General features: G+C 53.6%; 1 protein-coding gene across 6 annotated transcripts in view; it reads left to right on the top strand.

Moving 5' to 3' along the window:
- OTOG (otogelin) overlaps positions 1-16,468 on the top strand; it is a 91,390-nt gene that overhangs the window by 46,157 nt on the left and 28,765 nt on the right. For all 6 annotated transcript variants that reach the window (XR_005217459.1, XM_037840299.1, XM_037840297.1 and 3 more), the window contains exons 29-36: positions 1,393-1,509; positions 2,227-2,383; positions 5,219-5,245; positions 7,764-7,931; positions 10,096-10,386; positions 12,509-12,626; positions 13,413-13,492; positions 14,165-15,933. Coding sequence is in view for 5 of the 6 variants with exons in the window: in XM_037840299.1 (XP_037696227.1) it covers positions 1,393-1,509; positions 2,227-2,383; positions 5,219-5,245; positions 7,764-7,931; positions 10,096-10,386; positions 12,509-12,626; positions 13,413-13,492; positions 14,165-15,933 (2,727 nt within the window). In the remaining variant the exon portion in view is untranslated. The remainder of the gene's footprint in view (positions 1-1,392; positions 1,510-2,226; positions 2,384-5,218; positions 5,246-7,763; positions 7,932-10,095; positions 10,387-12,508; positions 12,627-13,412; positions 13,493-14,164; positions 15,934-16,468) is intronic.

The following is a 16,468-nucleotide window of genomic DNA, read 5'->3' as shown; positions in this document are numbered from 1 at the left end:
GAGACTGCTGTGGGTTGAGGTGCTCAGAGACGGCTTCCTGCAGGAGGTGGGGTAGTGCTGGTACTCAAGGGATAGGCCATATTTGGATAGATGGATGTATGAGAGAGAGGGCCTCTGAGAGGGAGGGTCATATTAGCAGAGGCAGGAATGAGAAGGATGTCCCTAGGATTTGGGAGATGGCTCACTGGGGCTGTCAAGCTGTGAGCTGTGGTGGGAAACTGAGCACTGAATCGGGAGCAGGAGACTCAGGTTCTTGTCCTTGGATCATCCACCAACTTGCTGAGTGGACTTGAGTAAGTCCTACCTCCTCTGTGGTCCTCTGTAAGGTGAGGGGGCTGTGCCAGGAAAGGAATGGTGAATAGATTTCACCTTGTGTGAAACTCTGATCAGTCAGAAGAGGCTGCCTGGGAAGCTGTGTTGACAAATACGCTGAGCTGCGTGTCCAGGCTCAGCTGGAAGGAGGACGGTGGTTAGTTGGTTGTGTCTACCCTGGATGCAGTGGTGAAGGGGGACCATGAGCCTTACATGTTTGCCTTTCATGGGCTAAGTGATCTGAGGTCCCAGGCTGCTTTTAAATCTGTGTTGGGGAGTAGACTGAGGTGGTGGGAGCTCAGTGTAATGCTGAGGTGGGACAAGGCTGTTCCCACAGCCTCAGAAAAGTGTGCCATTACTCCACCCCCATTTTAGAGACACTGAGTGGGTGACTAACCTTAATGCCCCCCCATTTATTCTCTCCCTAATCTCTCTGAGCACATCCTGGGGGGACCCATCAAAAATGTAGAGCTGAGGGAGGAGGTTCTGTTCTCAGCAGACATCAGGGAAAACTGTGTTAATTATCTATTGCTACATGCACAAGCGTATTATCTCACAGTTTCTGAGTCAGGAGTCTGGGAAGGGCTTAGCTGGATCCTCTGCTTAGGGTCTCATGAAGCTGACTGCGATCAAGGTATCAGGAGGGTCTGGGTTTTCATCTGGAGGTTCAAATGGAGAAGGATCTGCTTCCCCACTCGCACTATTTTCGACTGCATTCGTTTCCTTGCAACCATAGCACTGACAGCTTTAGTTGTCCCTCCTGGCAGGTTGTCCACAGTCTGCGCTCATCTCCTAAAGACTACACACAGTTCTGTAAATGTGGGGACCCCAGCGTGGCTGCTTGCTGCAGTCCTATGTAGCATAATCATGTAATCACGTTCACATCATCATGTTGATCCCATCGCCTTTGCCATGTCCTGTTGGTTAGAAGCAAGTTATAGGTCTTCCCACACTCAAGAGGGCATAAATGCCAGGGGAGGGGGATCACAGGGGCCACCCTAAGAGTCTGTCCACCATACCAGGCAATGGCATTTGGGGGGTAGAAAGGTCAACAGCCCTGCCTTTGCCCCCTCCACTCAGTGCCCAGACGCTGTTGACCCCCGGGACACATGTGTCCTGAATCCTCTCCGGGAACCATTTGCCAAGAAGGAGTGCAGTGTCCTGCTCAGCGAGGTGTTTGAGACCTGCCACCCTGTGGTGAGTCAACCCCTCCTCAGCCGCCCCTCAGGCCCCACCCTACTTCCCCAGAGCCCCTTCTACTCTCAGACTCCCTCATACCTTCAAAGAGACACCTCAGGTCTAGAGCCAGAGACCTGCCTCTGCCATTCCCCTGCCTCCAGCCTACATGGATGAGTCTGTTCTGCTTCCCCCAGATGACCGGGGAGAGACAGACAAACAGATACTGTGCCCTTTTCAAGCCCATCTCAGTTTGGCTTCCCTCCTTATTAGGAAGTTCTTTGGTGTTGTTGACCCAAACCCCTCAAGCTGTGGCCTCAGCCCTCAGTGGGGACAGAGCAGAGCCGATGCTCAGCTCTGCGTGGCTTCTTCCAGGGCCATGACAGCCAAGGCCTTGGCTCACTCCAGAGTGAGCATCAGACTAACCTCTGGCTGTGGCTTGGCAGCTCATCCGCACACCTGTTCCTCAGCCATACCCTCAGCCCCTGGATCAGATAGCCTAGGCTGGCAGAGGAGAGAACTGAGTTCTCAAACCTGAGTGTCTGCCTGGGCCGTGGAGTGCTTGTTTCCCTCCAAGCTGGCTGTCCTCCCCACACCCCGCACAAGCAGCTCACCCTATCCCGTGGTCCCTGCATGTTTATGCCAGTCCTGGAGGTTGAGTGACATCAGCTGAGAAGTAGGAGATCTGATGTTCAGGATCTGGCCTCTCTTCTCTCTCTGACTTCTGACCTCCTCCAGGTTGATGTCACTTGGTTTTACTCAAATTGCCTGATGGACACCTGTGGTTGCAGCCGGGGTGGTGACTGCGAGTGCTTCTGTGCCAGCGTGTCTGCCTACGCTCACCAGTGCTGCCAGCATGGGGTGGCCGTTGACTGGAGGACCCCACGCCTCTGCCGTGAGTGTCCCCACCCGGTCATCAAAGGGGAAGCCTGTGGGGTATCACCACTCCGGCTAGCACTTAGTGAATACTTACAATGTGGCACCCACTGCTCTGTGTGTACTCATTCATTGAATTCTCACAGCTACCCTATGAAAAAGGGATTATTTATTCCTATTTGATAGTTGGGGACAGTGAGGCCTAGAGAAAGATGCTCAAGGTCACACAGGTTAGTGGTCGAGCCAGGATTCATCCCCTGATAGTCTGGCTGCAAACCTGTTCCTAACCACTTTGGTAGAGGAGTCAGGAGCCCTGGGTTCCAGATGCCAAGGTGCCATTTGCAAGTTGTGTGACCTCAAGCAAGTCACCCAATCAGCCTCTCGGGGATTCAGTTTTCTTATCTGAAAAATAGACTTGAGACCTGCCCCACCAGGTTTGTTGTGAGTTCAAATGGGATAATAAATGTCAAAGCCTTTTGTCAGCTGAGACATGCAGGCCCCTGACACAGGCAGCACATGATATCAGTTTATTTCAAGCAGTGGTGACCTGTAAACTTTTTAATTGCACATCCCTATCAAAAATATTCTCAGCACACAAACACACATATATGTATATATAATTATATATATACACTATTAATAGTGTAAATGTGGCTGCTAAGATGAATACTGCACAATGGATTGTCTTAACAACAGGAATTTATTGGCTCATGGTTTCAGAGGCTGAATGACTTGCTTCCTCCTGGAATTCATAGTGTTCTGGCTGGCTGGCAATCCTTAGGGTTCCTTGGCTTTCCTGTCACATGGCCATAGCCTCTCTTTTCTCTTCTGGTTCCCACTGACTTCCTGCTTTTGGCTTCTTCCTGTGGCTTTCTCTTTATAATGCCACTGGGAATCTGGATTAAGACCCATGCTGTGTCCATTGGCCACACCTTAACTGTAAGTAACACTTTCAAAAGCTTCTCTTTACAATGGGTTCCTGCCCACAGGAATGGAGTAAGATTAAGAGCATGTTTTATTTTGGGATGCGTAACTCAATCTGCCACAATGTATTTCACAAAACAGACACAAAATTATCTACCTCCTAGGGTGCTGTGAGGTATAAGGCTCTTGGCACAGTGCTCTAGACTGTTGCTGGGGCAGCTGTGTTTTTCCATGGGGAAACAGATGCTAACATGTCCTGAGCCCTGGAGGCTCCGTGCACAATGATCCCAGGATGAAGACAGAGCAAATTTGCCTTTGGCCTCCCTTTCCTCTGCCTATTTTCCCCAGAGACCCTTCCACCTCGGATACCCTGGGCCTTCATGCAACCTCTACTTCTTTGATAAAAATCCTTCAGGAAGGAGGAGGAAGCACATGCTTACTGCAGACCTACAGTGTGCTGGATCCTGTGTCTTACATGCATTTCCTCATTTAATATTCAGGGCTGGGACTAGGGTGAAGAGAGTGAGGCACTTACCATGAGGGCAAAATTTAAAGGGGTGTAAGATCAGTATTAATGATTTTTGCTTTTACCTCGGTCTCCAATATGGCTCAGCAAGGCGCTGTGACTGATCCTGTCTTTATTTAAAATTTGGGCATTTTGTTCATCATGGATTTTTTGCATGATTTTGATTTAAAAAAAAGTATTTCATAAAAAATTTATTTATTTTGATTACTGAGTTTGGGGGCACCTTCTAAAATTTTGCTCCTGCGGCAAGTGACAAGCCTGTGGGACAGATACTAGTTTTGGTCCCACCTTATAAAGGAGGAAACTAAAGTTCAGAGAGGTTAAGTGACTTTTCCCAGAACATGCAGTGGATGAGTGAAACAGATGGGATTTGAACCCAGGACGACTCTAGAGAGTTAGCTCTTAATGACTTTGCCAGGCCACTTTCCACTGACCTCATAAACACTTGAAACCAGAGGGACTTAGAGATCTTAATTTTCTAGATAAATCTTTTGAATCCATAAACGAGGAAACTGAGGCCCAGAGAAAGGCAGGTGTCTGTCCATAGCCACACGGCGGGTCGGTCACAGGTGTGACTCCTAGTCCAGCGTTCTTGCCAGAGTGCAGTGGCTAATGCAAAGTGATGAGGGGTAGACAGGGGTGTGGGGGTGTGGGGTGGAGTGGATGCACTCTTCAGACCGTGCCTCCGTGTGAGCCTTTATCCCAGGTCCACCTGCCTGGCTTCTCAGGGCCTTGATTCTCGCTTTAGGTGGGCCCTGCAAGGTCCCAGCCCCTGAGTCCAAGGAACTGGGGAGTAACCGTGCTGTGTGGGAACAGGCTGTGGTGCTGGATTTGGCCACTAGAGGGCGCGCTGAGCTCACGCTTGTAGAAGCTACAGCAAAGCCTCGCAGGTGCAGGACTGCCTGTGCCTGTCAAGGGAAACTCTGCTGGGAGAGTCCAGAAGCAGCCTTGGATCCCGAGGTCCCTGGTTCCCTTCCCACCAAGGCTTTCAGCGGACGGACTTCTTGTGCATGCATCTCTCTAGTGACAGGGAGCTCAACTCCTTATGCTGGATTTCTGATTGGAGCTTCCATCCCTTTTTATAGTCCTGACCTTTGGGGCCACACACAACACATACTTCTGCCACTCATTCATTCACTCATTCATTCAATCATTTGGCAAACACATGCTGAGTGCCTACTCTGAGTCAGGCCCTGAGACTTGTGCCGGTGGCTGAGAGGAGCCCCTCATTGCAGATCTTAAGACATCTGGATCCAGTGACCACCCCTGAGTCCTGGAGTTTGGGAGGCAGCCAGGCCTGGCCCTCAGGGAAGGAGGGAGGGCTGGGTTGCAAGGACCCTTGGTTCTGTCCATTTGTTCCAAGCTCTGGACTAGTTCTCAAGAAACCTCTATTCTCTCTTTCAGCCTACGACTGTGACTTCTTTAACAAAGGTAAGCCCTCCTCCCCGGGGTTCAGGGCACTACCAACCCTGCCCTGATGCCACAACCGCCTTTCTAAGGCTCTGCTGGCCCTGGAATGGCCAGGACCCAGAGCAGGGAGTGGCTGTCAGCTCTCTCGGGGCTCCAACATCCAGAGAGAGCCCTGACTGTGCCGAGCCCTGGGAGGCCCCGGGACTCTCACCCTGGCAGCTCCTGCAGCCCCTGCCTGGGGCTCAGGCCAGGCCAGCCAGGGCCCAGCTTCCCAGGTATTGTGCTCCTTCTGAGCAGCTTCATCAAGAAGTTAAAACCCCATTTTCACCAATGTCCCTGCCCCCTGACCTTCAGAATCCAGCCCATCAGGCACAGGGGAATGTTGTCTGGGGTTTCCTGAGGCCAGTACAAAGTGCTCTTTCTGAGGGTGGCTGGTCCAAAATCCATGGCCTGGCTCAGCCTGCCATCTTCAAATGTGGCTAAGGTCACAGGGTGCCAGGATATGCCCCATCTTCTAGATTATCTGAGGTGAAAATGCAGGTCATGTCTAAAGACCCAAGGGTGGCTAATGTCCAGCAGTAGAACCAATTAGTTTATTCACTGAGGTTGGGTGGGCAGTGGAGTCGGGCTTCCCACGAGTAATCTTTAGCACTAAACTTTGTCCAGTTTGGCTAAGGTCAGATCTTTGCAGAGTTAGATGCTTATCAGGTCCTTGCAGTTATTCCCCTGTGATTTACGAGCCCCTCTCCTTCCTACAGGAACTGTCCTTCTAAGTGCAGAACTACCTGGGTATAGGCCCAAGGCTTTGTTCTAAGTTACCTGCATTATCAGATTTTGCTTTGAAAAGCATCACCCTGGCAAGCATATGGCAGATGAAATGGTGGGGACAGACTAAAGATAAGGATGCCAGTTTGGGGGTCTGCGATGATGGGGGCTAGACTGGAACCTAACATAATACTGCACAATGACTGTAGCCCTGCCAAACTGTTAGCCCTCTAGGGGCTTCTGAGCCCCACACCTTTAACCTCTTAAGGGAGGAATGATTGTGTAATGGTAGACTTGCAGTCCCTGGGGCAGGCAGGGTCTGTCTGACATCAGGCAAAAGGATCCCAAGACATTTCAGCACGATAGCTCTGAGCAGAGTTTTCTCCCTTCTGTGGCATTTCAGGTGACAGTAACTGGCAAAGGACAAGCTGTTTCCAGCATCCTCCACCTACTCACCCACCCACTGCTTGCTCTGTTCTTCCACCAACATTTTCTCTGGTCCAAGCCCTTTCCAGGTGCTGGGAAATCAATGACAAATGAGACCTCTCACAGTGGTGCATTGGATCCAGGTCACACTGGCTCTTTAGAGTCAATTGTGTGTTTTTAACTCTGCATTCAAGTTGGTAGCTAGAAATCCATCGTGGTGGGAGTATTTACACCATGGAAATCAGCAAATGCTACAAATTGGGGCTTTTGTTGGAGAGTTGGTTGTTAAACATTTGCCAGCACACCACTGCCTGTCCCCACCAAGTCTGGGAGACAGACACAGACCCAGATCCAGACCTGCATGCTAAGAGCTGTGATCCATGTGTGTCCTGCTCTGCGTGCTGGTGGAGCACGGAGGAGGAGGGACGATGTTTGTGTGTGGTGCAGGGAAAGCTTCACCACGGAGGTGACATTTGAGCTGGGCCCCAGACACTGAGTGGGTGTTTGCCAGGCCCAAATCGGGGAAGGATATGTTGAGTGGGTAGAACAGCGCAAGTGAAGATACAAGGAATGACACAGCACGACTCTTTCAAGGAAGAGCAGGAAAAGTTCAGTGTGGCAGGGTCAGGAAAATGGAGGGTGGGGATGGGGTGAGGGGGACGGGGGGGGTAGGCAAGGGCTGGGGGTGCCAATGCACCTAACTCTTGGATTCTATCCTGAGGGTAATGGGGAGCTACCGAGAAATCCCAGCCAGGGAGCGTGTCAGGCAGCTGTGGGGAGGGGGAATTGGGGAGGAGGACCACTTCAGAGGCAGAAAGGCAGTTATGAGGCTGTTGCAATTGTCCAGGAAGCCGTACCCTACTCCAGCCTATGCCAGCAACTACAGGAAACCAAAAGGCCCAAAAATGACGTGTTTGAAATAAACACTAACATTGAGATCAAGCCTTCGCAGCCTTCACCCCTCAGGCAGGCAAAGACTGCGTCTGATGTCTTCTCCCAGAGGCGACCCTGAATAAAGCAGTGCTGTAATGGTAACGCGTCATGCAGTGGAGCAGGCCCAAGGAGAGACATTTGAGGGGCCACATGCCCCTGTGGGTGGCCTTCCCAGGCTCCCTGTGGAGTGGTTCAGGTGCCACATGGAGGGTGGGTTGCTGTCGGGCTGGCAGCCTGGCTCTCCTGTTCCTTCCTTCTCATGGAAATCAATGTCCCTGGAGCCTGGGGTGAGGGAAGTGACCAAGAGTACCTCCTCGGCACCCTCTTGCTGCTGCTGACAGGGTGGGGTGGGTAGGGATGGGAGGTGGGGAGATGCCCAGGCAGGGGGAGTTCTGACTGGGCCTCTTCTCTCCAGCGCTAGGCAAGGGCCCCTACCAGCTGGCCAGCTGGACGGCTGATGGTGCCCTGGTGGGCGTGACGGCTGCAGGCAGTGCTGTGGCCCTAGTAAGGGCAGAGGAGGTGGCTCCAGGAGACATGGTGAGCTTCCTGCTGACAGCTGCGCTATACAAGGCCAAGGCCCATGGTAAGGCCCACCCTGCAGCCCCACTCCAGTCCTCTGGGGGGAGGCAGCTACTGCAGGAGGGGAGGATGCTGAACCCTAAGCTGTGTGTAGTAGACACAGAAATGTGGGGCTCCCACAAGTGCCCCTTCCCCAGCTGAGGCAGGGCTTCTTGGTCACCCTCTTAGCCTCTACCAAGAGACCCCTTCCATCTTCTTCCTGAAAAAAACAGGGAGGCAAGAGTCCAAATGTACCTTTGTACCTTGCTTTACACAAGGATGGAGCTGTGTTACAGAAAAGCCAGGCGGAAACTACTACTCTTTCCCCTTCTGCTAGCCCCCTCCTTCCCTTTCTGCTCCTCTTCTTTCATTATTTAAGACTGGATGGACTTTAAATGTCAGAGGTGAGCTGGCTGCCTTATTGACTGCAGTGGAGTCTTCCCTTGGGAATGGAAGAGGGGGCTCTTCATTGGCCCAAGTCAGGAAATGGCTCTGGGCTGGTGGGTCACACAGACCAGAGCACACCTGGATGCGTCACAGCCTTTCGGGTCTCAGACCATCCACGGACTCAAAGGGCTTAGCTTTAGTGGGTGTCTTATTCTCTTCAGAGTTGACAGTGCTTGAAGGGTGGGCCCTGTGCCAGCCAAGTCTTCAGCTCAGCCATGCTAGGAAGCCTTCTCTCCTGTGGCTGTGTGTGTGCATGTTTGCACATGCATGTTGTGTGTTTGCAGGGTCACGTTTCTCCCCCAACCCCTGCTGGCCACATCCAGTCAGCATCCCCTGATCATAGAATAGCCCACCATTCAATCCCTGCATCCGCTGGAACCTGGAACCAAGAGGCTTCTCAGAATCCATCCCATCTCTAAAAGTTTCAGTCTTCAGATTCCCGGGGCCTATAGTTTATCCAGTTCTGAGGACATAACACCCTCCCTTTCACCTTTCCTTCCTTCCTCCTTCGCTCCCTCCCTCCCCCTGTCCCTCTGCCTCTCTCCTTGCCTCCCTCCCTTTCATTAAACCCTAATCCTGTGCCAGGCACAGAGCTGGGCACTGGGTACCAGGGGTGTAAGACGCAATCCCTGATGCCAGGAGTCCACAGTCCAGTTGGGGAGACGGACATGATCAAAGGCAGTTACAGTACCTTGTGGGAACACTTGGGAGGAGCCCCTCACTCAGTCTTGGGGGGTCAGGAACGGCTTCTTGGAACATGTGGGTTTCCTCTGAAGGATGAGGAGTCAGGAAGGGACTTATAAGTCAAGCTCAGGAGTTGGGACTTTGTCCTGAGGGCACTGGGGAGCCATGGAAAGGCTTTAAGGAAGCGGGAGGGGGGTGCCCTAGCACCTGCCCAGCCCCAGGCACAGCCAATGCCCCCCAGCTACAGTGATGTTCCTGGTGATGTGAACTGGGTGCAGTAGGAGGAGCTGGGCAGAATCACATCCTTGCACAAGGAGACTGGGTGAGGTGCCAGAGACTGGGCCACAGAAGCACCAGAAGTACCCCATCACCCCAAAAGAGAACACTTCCTCCCCAGGTGTTCCTGGTCCCTAGGTCTTTGTGGCCCCTCTTGAAGAAGGGTGTCTCACCACCTTCCAAATAGGCCATCTACTTAATGGGGATTTGCTATTCTCCATTCAGCATTTTAAGCAAAGTAAGGTCTAGTCCAAAGAGTGTTGATTGTCTACTAGCCTTATGGGCATGTTAAGCAGAACCCCATTGTGTGCAGCAGAGTAACCTGACCTGGGAGAACTTCACTGTGGAAAGAGGTTGTGAAGTCCAGGGAAGGGAGGGGAGGGGAGGGAGGAGAGGAGAGAGATAGTTCAGTCGTCTTCCCGTGGCTCAGCAGTTTGCAGCTTCCTTTACCTTCCACTCTTCCTCGGGTAGAGATGATGTAAGCAGAGGGGCAGCCAACAGGCAGAAGCCGGTGGGCTGAGGTGACATGGGGCAGGCATGGAGGACGGAGGAGGAGGGCTCAGTTAATCCACAGGGTGTGCTGCCTTCCTGAGTCACTGAAAGTGCACACGTGATCAAAGGCAGTTACAGTACCTTGTGGGAACACTTGGTCTTGGGGGGTCAGGAAAGGCTTCTTGGAACATGTGGGGTTCCCCTGAAGGATGAGAAGGAGTCAGGAAGGGATGCTCCCCCGCCTCCATTCTGGAGCCCTCTACTGATCTTACCCATGTGGTTCTTTGCAGACCCTGACGTGGTATCTCTGGAGGCAGCTGACAGACCCAACTTCTTCCTCCACATCACAGACAGTGGGTCGCTGGAGCTGGCTAAGTGGCAGGGCAGCAATGCCTTCCAGCTCCATGCCACCTTCTCTGTGCACCGGGGGACATGGCAGGCAGGCCTGGTGGCCCTGGAGTCCATGGCGGAGCCTGGCTCCTTCCTTTATGTGTCAGGTCCGGCCCTGGCCCCGACAGTGGCCCTGCGGCTGTATGAGCACTCAGAGGCGTTCCGCCGGGGCACACTCTTCCGCCTTCTGGGTGGGTATCTGCCATCACCCTCGGACTCAGCCGCCCTTTCTGTCCTCTTCCCACTGGCCCCCCACCAATCACCTCCCAGATGGAATCCCCACTCTCCAGACACAGGGAGACCACGAGGTGTCAGCCTGAAGTGGGAGGCAGCTCAGCTTCCATACTGACCTCCTGGGGGCCTTGGGCCAGTGGCTGGGACTCACCCAGCTTCAGGAGGCCCTCTTCTGTGTCCTGCCTACTGACACAGTCCAATCACATGGTCTAAAAAATACCCCGGCCTTTGTGGAAGTGGGGAAAGTGAACCTGGCCACAGCTGGCACAGCCCGGCCAGCTCAGGTTCCTTGCTAATGGGGCCACACGCCTGCTCCTTGATCTCAAAAGACTGCCCACTGGGCCACCAGGCTGAGGAGCCAGTGACCTTCCCCACTCCCGTGGGCAGTGATGGGGCAGCTCCTGACCTTTTCAGCAGGGGCCAAGGGGTTCCAGGGCTTCATCATCCCCTGTCAGGTGGATAGTTTTTCTCTGCCTAAAACCTCAAGAGAGCAACCATAATTTCTTCATTGCTCCTGCCTGGTCTCTCTGTCCTGCGTGTGATGTGCATGTGTGCCTGTGAGAGCATCCTGTGCTGTATGAATTGGTTCATTTATATGTATGTGAATATGTCTCCAGCCAGCCTCTTCCTTTTATCAACCCTGCCCCCAATCCAGGGCTGGGAGACCCCATTCTTACCTCTGGCAATCATCTATCGAGTCCCACCAGTGGACTGCACCCAGGACAGATTTGTCACTGTCTGTGACGGTGAGACTTACCCATGATAGGAAGGCATTCGGCAGGGTGGCATGAATCCAGGCTTTGGAGCTAAGTGGCCTTCGGTTCAAATCCTGCTGCCTGTCTTGGCACTTGAAGGAAAACCCCCATCTCCCTGACTCTGTTCTGTAAAATGGAGATATTTGCCTCATTAAAGTTGTAATAATCGACTATATCTCCCGCATTTCACTCAGGGCCTGGTGCTTAGTAGGCGATCTCCAAAATGTAGGTTCTCAGTTCTGGTCTCCAGGATCTTGGAAACGCAGTTTTCTTCACAGTCAGAAGCAGCATGGAGATTTGGGAGTCTGGCAGGGTCTGCTGGGGTGGGGCTGCTCTCTTCAGCCTGCCCACACCTCACTGTTCAGCCCGTGGCTTCAGAGATGGGTCACTTGTGCCAACGTGGTCTGGGATCTTGATTGCTTTGAAGCCCCCCGTGGACCACAGATCTTTCCCTGGAAAGCCCTCATTTATCAAGGCCCTGGGCAGAGGGCCTGTTTCATTCAAGTCTCCCCTGGAAATATGTCTTTTTCTCAATGTCTCCTGTGCCTTGGTTTCCTCATCTGTAGAATGGAGGTAATAATAGCACTTGCTTCATAGGATGAAATGTTTAGCATGGTGCTTGGTGCTGATATGACGGTGGTGGTTGTGGTGATGATGATGATGATAATGATGTTGTTGTCGAAGGTGACTATGATGATAATTTGCCCCAGCTGTTAGGGACAACAAGGGAAGAGTTCAGACAAACCATACCCTCCAGGTCCAGGGACTGGTTTGCAAGGAGGCTTCTTCATGGCATGGCTTGGAGAAAAGCAGCTTCCTCCCCTTCTGAGAGGATCCCCACACCTCACCCACCCCTCAAGGAGGAGCCTCTCACCTCCATGGAGGTCTACAGTGGCCCTGCCAAAGAGGAGGTGACTGAGTCCTAGGATGCAGTGCAAGCCTGGGCACTGAGGTCCCAGAGGGGCAGAGTGGTGAGGCAGTTTTACAGAGAGATCAGGGGCCCAAGCTTCCTGTTTGGCCACCCCTCAAACCCAGCTCCAACTTCTCCCTCCATAACTTCCCCAGGTCTTAGTCCCTACATCAAGTTCCCATAGCCCCATCTATAAGTTCTCATAGGTACTGACCCTAACTGTCACCAACATGCTTTCCCCTTGGTTGGCTTCTAATTTCTTTTTCTTCACATTTCTGACAAGTTCATTTGTCTCTTCCATGAGGCTGGGAGGGTAAGGGTGAGCTGGAATTACCTCCGTACTCCAGCATCTGACCCTGAGATGGTACTCAGCCTCACTCAGTCCAGGGACACCGAGGTGGGTTGCCTTTCCAGATGCCAAGCCTTTGGGGGCCACCTACCCCACCTGTGAGTGGCGCTATGATGCCTGTGCCAGCCCCTGCTTCCAAACCTGCCGGGACCCCTGGGCTGCCAGCTGCCGGGACGTGCCCAGGTGAGGTGGTTTGGTGGGGGCATGGAGTCAAGGTGTGTGCACTGGTGTGTTTGTGCATGCAAGTGTGCCTGCTTGTATACACATACACATATGTGAATGGGCTTATATATCCATGGGCATATGCATGAGAGTGCACTGGGGTGTCTGTGTACTCGCATATACTGTATATGAGTGTTTCATGTACTATATGTATGGGGATGTGTGTACCAGGATGGCTATGCCTTTATATGGGCATATGTGAATATCTGTTTGTGCTCCATGTGCATATAGTTGAGCTGTGTGTGGGTACCAGTATGCATGGGCTGTATTCAACTTTGCATATGTACTTGTGTGTGAGCTGTGTGTTTTGTGTATTGTGAGCACAAGTATGTATATGCTGGTGTTTGTGAGAGTGTGCATGGATGTATATGTATGTGTGTGTGAATAGTTTTTGAGTTCTGCATTGTTGGATTGGGTATGTGAGGCTTTGCCTCAGTGGAGAATGTGTGTATGTGCATGAGTGTGTATGTGCATGAGTGTGTGCATAATCATATCTTGTTCCTGTGTATTTGCCTGTCAATTTGAGTTCCTCTGCAGGAGTGGTCAGCAGACATGTTTGGATATGTGTGCTCCTGTGCTCATGTATGCAAATGTCTCCATGGAGACTCATGGGAATGTGTACATGATAAGCACACGTACTTACACATGTGTGTTGTAGAAAAGATGAGATCTGTGCTCAATCTAGATAAAAAGAGGTGACTCCCCTCACATTTCTGAGCACTAATCTGCTCCGTACTCCACTTTCAGGGTAGAAGGCTGTGTCCCTGTGTGCCCAGCCCCCAAGGTCCTGGATGAAGTCACACAGAGATGTGTCTACTTGGAGGACTGTAAGTGGCCTGGGTTTCTCATCACTCCCTTGGATTTCCTGTAAGTCCCCAGGGTCCCATTGACTAGTCACTGCGTAGAGCCCCAAAGCTTTGGAGAAGCAGGCTCAGCAAGGAGCCCTCCAGAATGAGAACTCTTTAGAGAAGGTAGGGACCTCATCTTCTCCATTTTCCCCAATTCGGAAGAAAAACTGAGGCCCACCATAGGGAAGGGACTGGCTCAGGGTCACATGGAGAAGCAGGCTCAGCAAGGAGCCCTCCAGAATGAGAACTCTTTAGAGAAGGTAGGGACCTCATCTTCTCCATTTTCCCCAATTCGGAAGAAAAACCAAGGCCCACCATAGGGAAGGGACTGGCTCAGGGTCACATGGTGAGAACATGGTGCCACCAGACTTAGAACTGAGGTCTCCTGGCCATGGGCACAGGGTTCAAAGTCTGGGACAGAGTCCAGACCTCTGACTTCTCAAAAGTCTTCAAATGCCATGTGGCAGAGGCCCATGGGTGGGCCAGGCAGCCTGACTGGCCGGCAGAGACTTCCTCCACCACCTACCCTGGTTCCCAGTCCACAAGCCCCACATCACAACCCTGCCCGGCCAAGCTGGGATGAACCCCCAGCCTCCCGTGTGAGGCAGCAGTCACCCCACCAATCTGAGCCTCTTCTCTTGTCTGCCCCAGGCGTGGAGCCAGTGGTCTTGGTTCCCGCAGAGGCCCTTGGCAACGAGACCCTGCCTCCAGGTCAAGAGCTGCCCATACCCAGTGACAAGGAGCTGCAGCCTCCACAGCAAACTCCCAGGGCCCCCACCCACAGACCAGCCCTCACCAAAGCCCTGAGCCCTCCGATGGCAGGCACCATGGGGCCAACGCTGTCTCCAGGCACCACCCAGTCCACTCTGCAGCAGCCGCTGGGGCTCACTACATCTAACCTTCCTGTCCACTCCACCGAGGCCGGCAAGGGAGTGACCACCAGCCAGCTGGCCACCCCTCACACCCCAGAGTCCTCTTCTCTCCGCCTTTTACCACAGACACCCACACCTGGCATGGGGTTGGGTGGCATAGAGACGACCAGGGTGACTGTGACCTTTGCAGAGAGCCCCAACATCACAGTCTCCTCCCGGTCGCCTCCTGCGCCTCGCTTCCCACTCATGACCAAAGCCGTGACGGTCCCAGGCCATGGCTCTCCGCCTGTTAGGACAACACTCCTACCACCCTCCCTGAGCCCGGAGTTGCCAGCAAGTGCCTCCTCCAGGCCTGTGGCTTCCCTGGGAGTGACCTCCAGGCCCCCCACCTCCTCTGGATCCCCCGAGGATTTGCTGACACCTGTGATAACTAAGGTCACAAATAAGACAGGGATCCCCCAGCCCACATCGGTCCAGAGCATGTCAAGTCCCAGCGGGCCCCCTCCCGTGGCTAGAACACCAGCAGAACAGGTTCCCACCAGTGCCCTTGCAACCAAGAGACTGGAGATGGTGCCATCCATAGACAGGGTGGAGCCTGGGCCTGGGCAGCCCACAGGCCTATCAGCCTCCCCACACCCCAGCCCGCTCCCCACTACCCTGCCGCACCCAGCCCAGCACACCGCCACAGCCACTGGGCCCCCAGCTCTGTCCCCTGCAACCCTGGCTGCAGACAGTCTACCCACAGGGCTGAGTGCCACATCATTCATGTCTCTGGAATCAACTAAGCCATCCCAGCTCCTCTCTGGCCTGCCTCCTGACACCAGCCTGCCCCTGGCCAAGGTGGGCACATCTGCCCCAGTGGCCACTCCCAGCCCCAAAGGCTCTGGCATCACCCATCCACTCCAACAAGAGGCCATGCCACTGACCACGGCCATGACTCTACCTGCTTGGACGCTCAGCCCAGCACTGCCTCTCACCCCAGCCATCATGGCCCAGACATACCCCCCAAGCCATGCAGCCCCCCAGGCCACAGGCATGGCTCCAGGCTTGCTACTGGGAGCCTCATTGCCAACCTCTGGCATTATGGCCATGGGGAAAGGGGCAGCCTCCACAGTGTCCCTCACCTCACAAAAGAGCAGCACGGAGAGGATGGCCATCCTGTCCAAGCAAGTGTCTCTGTCCACAGCAGTGTATGGCTCTGCCCTGAGTGGACCCATGGAACATGCACCTGCAGTGGCCCACACCTTTGCCACCTTGGTGACTGCAGCTGAGGGCCCCCGGGCTGGCACAGCGCCACCAGTGCCCACATCCTATTCCCTGAGCCGGGTCTCAGCCAGGACCATCTCCCAGGAGAGCTCCCTGGTTCTGCTCCCTCAGCTGGTAGAGGCCCACGGGACCTTGGCAGGACCTCAGCCCCCAGTGGAGCTGGTGGGCCAAGCCACCACTGCACTGTCAGGGCTCTCGGCCCCGGCCCAGAGCACCTCACAGGGTCCAGCCGAGGAATGGGCAGCTGCCACAGAGGCTGTGGAGGCCAACGTCACCTGTGTCGTGAGTAACTTGTCAGGGTTCTGGCCACCCTTTGGTGGACCTTCCCTCTGAGTCTTCCCTCCTCCCTCTCTACTGTTTCTTAACCAGCTGCCAGGCTGCAAGATGGAGGTTTAATTACTGCGCTTACTCCTGTTCCAAGCTCCTGGTGCCTGAAAAATTCTCCAGGTTCCTTCCTCTGGGCCTTGATGCCATAGCAGGGTCCCACCCGGTCCTATACGGACCCCAGAGGCTGATTGGATGGTTTAGTGTAAACCCAGGGTTTGGCAACATGGGTGTGTGTGTTTGCATCTGTGCACCTGCATGAGACTGTGTGCACAAGCATGTGTTCACATGTGTGAGATTTAGTGTGGGCACCCATAGGTCTGTGTGTGTTCTTGTAAGTGTGAAGCACAGTGCCGTGAGACAATGTGAGACTGTGTATGTGTGTGCACGCAGGTATGCTTGGGTTTCAGTGACTGTGAGCTTGTGTGTATGCACATCTGTGTACCTGGACCTCTCAGCACGGGCCATGCAGATATACAGAGGTCTCAGGGAA

Source organism: Choloepus didactylus, chromosome 6 (assembly GCF_015220235.1).
Source record: "Choloepus didactylus isolate mChoDid1 chromosome 6, mChoDid1.pri, whole genome shotgun sequence".
Taxonomy (NCBI): domain Eukaryota; kingdom Metazoa; phylum Chordata; class Mammalia; order Pilosa; family Megalonychidae; genus Choloepus; species Choloepus didactylus.
Note: the sequence above shows the minus strand (reverse complement) of the source record. Positions and strands in the feature narration are given on the sequence as shown.